Genomic DNA, 7,677 nt, shown 5'->3' on the forward strand with positions numbered 1-7,677 from the left:
TGCCCAAGGTCACCCGCAGACAAGTGGTGGAGCCGGGGCTAGAACCCAGGTCCTTCTGACTCCCGGGCCTGAGCTCTCTCCACTAGGCCACACTCATCCTCTTCCTCATCTCCAACCTTTCCTTTGCAGAGATGACTTTGTGTTTTTTCATGGTAGAAATAGGGTGGGCATTTATGGAATTGCTGAAATCCTTAAGTGTCACCATTTTCTTTTTTAATCTTTTGACTAGAATTCCCGATCCTAATCAGTTCCCTCCAGCTCGCCGCAATAAGATGAAGGTTGGCCTCTCGCTCTGCCTCTTCTCCTTCGTATCTCTGTTGGGTTGGAGACCTTCCGCTGGGTCGAAGAAACTGCCTCTGGGTCACTGCTCGGTCTCCGTGGACATTCAGAAACTAAGAGATGAATTTTCAGGAATCAAAGCCCTCATTGTGAGTATATAGGCTGACCCGCTAACCTCCTGACCCCCTCCTACCCACCTGCAATCATTGGACATTCTGCCTGCGGATTGGATTCTTGTCCTGGAAAACTTTTTTTTTAAATTGGTATTAGTAAAGTGCTTACTATGCGCCAGACACTGTAGTAAGCTCTGGGGTAGATACAAGCTAATCAGGTTGGACAGAGTCCCTATCCTACATGGGTCTCTGTCTTAACCCCATTGTACAGATGAGGTAACTGAGGCACAGAGAAGCGAAGTGACTGATCCTCACTATTAGCTTCAGAGCTCTCCATCACCTTGCACCCTCCTACTTCACCTCCCTTGTCTCCTTCTACAACCCAGCCCACCCACTCCGCTCCTCTGCCACTAACCTTCTCACTGTGCCTCATTCTCACCTGTCCCACCATCAACGTCTGGCCAGAAATGCCCTCCCTCCTCACATCCACAAAACTAGCACACTTCCACCTCCTTCAAAGCCCTACTGAAAACTCACCTCCTCCAGGAGGCCTTCCCAGATTGAGCCCCCCTTTTCCTCTGCTCCTCCTCTCCTCCCCGTTGCCCCGACTCCCTCCCTCTGCTCTACCCCCCTCCCCACCCCACAGCCCTTGTGTATATATGTACATATTTATTTTTCTATTTTTTAATTAATGATGTGTATGTATCTATCATTCTATTTATATTGATGCTATGGATGCCTGGCTACTTGTTTTGCTGTCTTTCTCCCCTCTTCTAGACTGTGAGCTTGTTGTTAGTAGTTGGGTAGGGATTGTTTCTATTTGTAGTCTAATTGTACTTTCCAAGTACTTAGTACAGGGCTCAGCACACGGTAGTATTTATTGAGCACTTACTACGTGCAGGGCTCTGTACTAAGCGCTTGGAATGTACAATTCGGCAACAGAGAGAGACAATCCGTGCCCAATGACGGGCTCACACAGTAAGCACTCAATAAATATGATTGAATGAATGAATGAGTAAATGATGGAGAAGCAGCGTGTCTCAGTGGAAAGAGTCCGGGCTTGGGAGTCGGAGGTCATGGGTTCGAATCCCCGCTCTGCCACTTGGAAGCTGTGTGACTGTGGGCAAGTCACTTAACTTCTCTGGGCCTCAGTTCCCTCATCTGTAAAATGGGGATTAACTGTGAGCCTCACGTGGGACAACATGATTATCCTGTATCTACCCCAGCGCTTAGAACAGTGCTCTGCACATAATAAGCACTTAACAAATACCAACATTATTATTATTATCCAAGGCTGCACAGCAGACAAGTGGTGGAGCCGGGGATAGAATCCAGGAACTTCTGCCTACCAGGCCCGTGCTCTAGCCACGAGGCCATATTGTTTCTAAAAATAGGTGGAGTACTAATAGCACTTTCAGCATTTTGACGGCAATTTGCTGACAAGTTAACTTACCTGTGTCTGTTACCGCATCTGTAAAATGGGGATAAAGGAACTGAGCCCCATATGGTACAGGGACTGTGTCCAGCTTGATTTACTTGTATCCATCACAGAGCTTAGTACAGTGCCTGGCACATAAGAAGCGCTTAACAAATACCACAGTTAATATTATAATTATGTTTGAGAACAAGAATGAAGAAATTCTGTCCCCTCTGAGGCTTGAACTCAGGACCTTCAGATTATGACACTGATGCATTGCCTATTGTATTAAGGAGGAGATAACTCACCCTAAATTAACTTCAGCAATTGATTCATCGGCTGGATGACTGGAAAAAGTCCTCTCATAACTGTCAATTTATTTTCCTTCCCTCTGACTAGCAATCTGAAGATGAAAGCATGAACATCAGGATTTTAAAGAGATCCGAATCTTTGCAAGTCACAGAGGTAAGCACCTTGTTGCAAAGGGATTCCAAGGAGGCTTAATGGTAACGGGTCCCCAGAGGCTGCAGATTTGTTCCCAGATTAGATACGAATTTCTGGCCAAAGCGGAAACGGCTTGGGTTAGGTTAGAATGTGGCAGAGCAGAGAGGACTGGAGACGTGAAAGGAAACCTCTTTTTAGCCAATTTATTTTATTCATTATTATTTATGTTATTCATTAGACACCTACTATGTGCCAGGCACTGTACTGAGTGCTAAAATAGATACATGATAATCAGGTTGGACACAGTCCCTGTCCCACATGGGGATACAGACTTAATCCCCATTTTACAGATGAGGTAACTGAGGCCCAGAGAAGTGAAGTGACTTGCCTGAGGCCACACAGCAGACGTGGTGGATCTGGGATTAGAATCCAGGGCTTTCTGACTCCCAGGCCTGTGCCCTATCCACTAGGAGAAGCAGCGTGGCTCAGTGGAAAGAGCCCGGGCTTGGGAGTCAGAGGTCATGGGTTCCAATCCCGGCTCTGCCACTTGGCAGCTGGGTGACTGTGGGCAAGTCACTTCATTTCTCTGGGCCTCAGTTACCTCATCTGTCAAATGGGGATTAAATGTGAGCCTCACGTGGGGCAACCTGATTGCCCTGTATCTACCCCAGCGCTTAGAACAGTGCTCTGCATATGGTAAGCGCTTAACAAATACCGACATTATTATTATTATTATTATTATTATTGTTAGGCCACCCAGTACTTGTGCCTGAAAATTAAAGTGGAGACTGCAGAGGGCTCTGGTCTCACCCTGCAAATCAAAGGGCGGGCCCAGCACTACCGTATAAGCAAACCAGACCTGTGCCAGGAAATAGTAATCCTAGCCAGAGGCTCCCCTGTTCTCTTTCCGACTCCTACTTCTCACCTTGTGCCTAAATACCTAACAGTAATAATAATAATAACGATTGTGGTATTTGTGAAGCGTTACTATGTGCCAGGCACTGTAACGAGTGCTGGGATGGATACAAGGAAATTGAGTTGGACACAGTGCCTGTCCCGCAAGAGTCTTGATTCCCATTTTACAGAGGAGGGAACTGAGGCCCATAGAAGTGAAGTGATTTGCTCAAGGCCCCACAACAGACAAGTGGTGGAGTTGGAATTAGAATCCATGACCTTCAGACTCCCAGGACCGGTCTGAATCCGCTGTGTCCCTTTGGCCTCGAATATGAAAATGTCTTGATTAGGACCTGGCTATAAGGGTCTTCGTTACCTCTCCTGTCTCTCTTGGGAGCAGGGGTGAGGGGGTGGGGGGCTCCCCTAGGGCCGTCTTCAGCGAGCTCTGATCAGCTTCCCCTGGTTCTGAGCCCAGGAAAGACAGGAATTATAGGGTTCTATCCCTCACACATCTGGTGACCACTAGGCTAAACTAATTCCTAGCAAGCAAGAAGTCATTATTTAAAGTGATCCAAAGAATCAGGATTATCCAAAACAGCCCACAAATGAAATAAACTGTAAAATTCTCCATCTTCACTAGAAAAACCCACCCACTTATGACCTCACTTTCTTCTTTTGTCTCCAGCCGGCGGACAGATGCTGCTTCCTCCGCCACTTATTCAGACTCTACCTGGATCGGGTGTTTAACCACTACAAGACACATGACTCTGACATCCTCAGGAAGATCAGCACCATTGCCAACACTTTTCTGGGGGTCAAAAGGGACCTCCGGCTTTGTGTAAGTTAATAATAATAATGATAGCAATGGTATTTGTTAAGAGCTCACTATGTGCCAGGCGCTATATTAAGCGCTGGGGTAGATACAAGCAAATCAGGTGGGACACAGTCCCTTTACCCACGTGGGGCTCACGGGCTCAATTCCCCTTTTATAGATGAGATAACTGAGGCCCAGAGAAGTTCAGTGACTTGCCCAAGGTCACACAGCAGCTATAGTCAGGGGAAGTGAGGCTCAGCAAGGTCAGTCAATCAATGATATTTATTGAGCTGTTACTATGTGCCCAGCACTGTACTAAGCATTTGGGGAAGTATGTTATGACGGAGTTGGTTAGACACGTTCCCTGAGCTTACAGTCTAGAGGAGGTATGAGTTTCTGGAAAATGGTTCACCCCGGCCCGAGGGTCCCCAGTTTGGCAGGTCAAAGTTGCAGCCAAAAGCATGGTCTAGTCTAAAGCCTTCCCCATTTTGTCCAGTTCAGGACAGATTTTCAGGCACTGACTCAATCTATGTAACAAGATGGAGACTGAGGTGGGGGGAGATGGAGTCAAGAATGGGAGTTTTAAGGGTGGGTCCTATTAACACCCTACTAGCACCCTATTAGTATCAGTAGGGTATTTCTTTACACCAAATTTCACAACCAGAGCCTCCAATCAACACTCCACTTGAGTGAACTCCTGAGACTTATTCACAGTCTGGAGGGATACAGCGGTGACAGGAACACGGAGATGGAGAGGCTGGTATTTGGTATTTGTTAAATGCTTACTATGTGCCGAGCACTGTTCTAAGCGCCGGGGTAGATACAGGGTAATTAGGTTGTCCCACGTGAGGCTCACAGTCTTAACCCCCATTTTACAGATGAGGTAACTGAGGTCCAGTGAAGTGACTTGCCCACAGTCACACAGCTGCCAAGTGGCAGAGCTGGGATTCGAACCCATGACCTCTGACTCCCAAGCCCCTGCTCTTTTCACTGAGCCACACTGCTTCTCAAGGCTGGAAGGATAGGGAGAAACTTACTTCTCCTTGCTTTCCAAGAAGCAGTAAGAACTTTGGAAGGCCTTCAGCCTTGCCAACCTGGATCCTTTTCCCTTCTGGTCTCTCAAAGTTGAGAAGGAGAATGTGGTTTGGGAAATCAAAAGTAGGAGACCTTGGGGGCTGGTGAGTTGCTACCAGGAGTCTGTTTAGGGAATAGGAAGGCAAGTAGGAAAAGTTTCAAGGGCAAATGTTTTCTGCTTCTACTGACTGTTCTCAGGTGTCCTGATGGGGATGAGGAGGAGGAGGAAGATGAAGCAGAGGACAAAAGGAGAAGGAAATCGGTCCCTAACTGAATCATTATTCTGTTTTCCTTTTCAGCACGACCACTCTACGTGCCATTGTGGGGAGGAGGCAAGAGGGAAATTCAGCAGGGTTCTGAGTCATTTCGAGAAGGTAAATAAATCCAATTTGTTTAGTTGGTTTCCTAGGCTCAGCTGATAGAGCGTGTCCCCTACATGAATATCCAGGAGACTGTGATCTGTCAAGGTCCTACCTACCTTGCTACAGAAATAGCGTGCCTTAGTGTAAAAAGCATGGACCTGGGAGTCAGAGGACCTGGGTTCTCATCTTGTTTCTGCCACTTGCCTGATGTGTGATTTTTGGGCAGTCACTTATCTTCTCCGTGCTTCAGTTTCCTAATCTGTAAAATAGAGATTAAATACTTGTCCCCCCCCTTCTATTTAGACTATGAGCTCTGTGTGGGACAGAGATGGCGACTCTCCTAATCAACTTGAATCCACCCCAGTGCTTACACATATAGGGGCAGGAAATGTCATAGTGTACTCTTCCAAGCACTCAGTACAATGTTCTGCTCGCAGTAAGTACTCAATAAATATGATTTTGATGTCACATAGTAAGTGCTTAACAAATGCCATTATGCATGACATACGTCACCTCATCCAGTCCCCTGACTCCAGTTCAGGACAGACCTTCTGATTTGGGTTTAAAAAGTGCTGGGGCTCTCTGTGGTGAGGGGGAAACTAGAAGCCTCTCAGTGAAACAGACACTGGTGGGAACATTGACCTTTCTTAAACTCCTTTCCTAAACTCCAAGCTAAGATGTAATTGCTTCGATCTGCTCATATTCTGAATAACCCGCTCTTCAGATTGGCTCCCCTGTTGTTTTGGGGTGGTCCATGTGGGTCTCCTAGCCTGGAGTTGGACATCCTGTAGGTGAGACCAACAAAATAAGGTCCAAATTGGGCCAGGGTTTCTTTTACTGTGGTATTTGTCAAACGCTTACTACGTGACAGGCACTGTGTAAGTGCTGGAGTAGATACAAGCTAATCAGGTTGGACACAGCCCAAGTCTCACAAGGGGCTCACAGTCTTATATTAATGTCTATTTCCCCCTCTAAAGTGTAACCTCATAGTGGGCATGTGTTTGTTTACTCTTACACCGTACTCTCCCAAGCACCTTAGTTCAGTGCTCTGCACCCAGTAAGCGCTCAATAAATACGATCGAATGAATGAATCTTCATTTTAAAGTTAAGGAAACTGAGGCACAGAGAAGTTGGACTTGCCCAAGGCCACACAGCAGACAAGTGGCAGATCTGGGATTAGAACCCAGGTCCTTCTGATTCTCAGGACTGTGCTCTAGCCACTAGGCCCTGCTGATTCAATCTGGGTTGCCTTGCCTCCTAATTGTGACTTCTATCTCCCTTCAGCTGGATGCTGAAGCAGCAGCAGTGAAAGCCCTGGGAGAACTGGACATTCTTTTAAGCTGGATGGAAGACATCGAGCAGCCAGAATAACATGAGCAGTCCACAGCTTCTCACCTTCCTCTTCCAAGTTCACGTCTCCCACCAGCAGTGCGGCTCTTCTCTGAAGCGATTTAGTGCAGGATATTATTTATCTTATTTCCTAATTGCGGCATTGTAAAATAATTTCACACCATAATTTTGTATGAGGGATTGTTACCGAAACTCATTTTCTAAGGCTGAATGCGTTTATTAATATTGGTTATTTATTTTCTGTTATTTAATGTTTTATTTATTTTTTTCTATTTGGATAATGATATTTGTACCTAACTTATTCCTGTTTGAGTGGGCCTTTTTTTTAAAAAAGAATAAATTATTAATGATTCTCTACACTGATGGGTGTAAAAGTTTCTTATGCATGGAACAGTCCAGTAAGTTCGTTTGGGGCAGGAAATGTGTCTATTGTTGTATTGTACTCCCCCAAGCGCTTAGTACAATGCCCTGCACACAGTAAGTGCTGAGTAAATACGACTGAATGAATAAATGAATCTGAGTTCAGCATCTGGGCTGGCTGATGCACAGAGAGGCTAGTCTGCTTAACTTCAGCCCCTAAACTTACCAATCATCATGCTGCTTTAAAACGCCAAAGACTTTTTTATTTCAACACTTAGAGAGCCTCAGCCTCGTTTTTAGAAGGAAGAAACTCTACACAAATTGGCCAAAGGAAAAATCAGAAAGATTCTCAGATACGACTACACACACAAGAGACTGTAAGCTCAGTATAGGTAGAGAATGTGTCTGTTTATTTTTATACTGTATTCTCCCAAGCGAATACTGCGCTCTGCACACAGTAAGAGCTCAATAAATACGATTGACCGACTACCAGGGTAAGAGTAGACTTGTTCTCTTTCTCTGTATTTTTTTTCCTTTTGTTTGGAAGCCCTATGAGGGCAAGGATTGGAT

At 45.8% G+C, this 7,677-nt stretch overlaps 1 protein-coding gene across 1 annotated transcript; it reads left to right on the forward strand.

Moving 5' to 3' along the window:
* The first annotated feature begins 242 nt into the window (after positions 1 to 242).
* LOC100091243 (interleukin-20) lies at positions 243 to 7,106 on the forward strand. Its single transcript, XM_029069464.2, has 5 exons — positions 243 to 428; positions 2,209 to 2,274; positions 3,833 to 3,985; positions 5,335 to 5,409; positions 6,682 to 7,106. Exons 1-5 carry the CDS (start codon positions 273 to 275, stop codon positions 6,766 to 6,768), a joined length of 537 nt encoding a protein of 178 aa, XP_028925297.1. The 5' UTR covers positions 243 to 272; the 3' UTR covers positions 6,769 to 7,106.
* The last annotated feature ends 571 nt before the right edge of the window (positions 7,107 to 7,677 follow it).

Source organism: Ornithorhynchus anatinus, chromosome 7 (genome assembly GCF_004115215.2).
Source record: "Ornithorhynchus anatinus isolate Pmale09 chromosome 7, mOrnAna1.pri.v4, whole genome shotgun sequence".
Lineage (NCBI taxonomy): Eukaryota > Metazoa > Chordata > Mammalia > Monotremata > Ornithorhynchidae > Ornithorhynchus > Ornithorhynchus anatinus.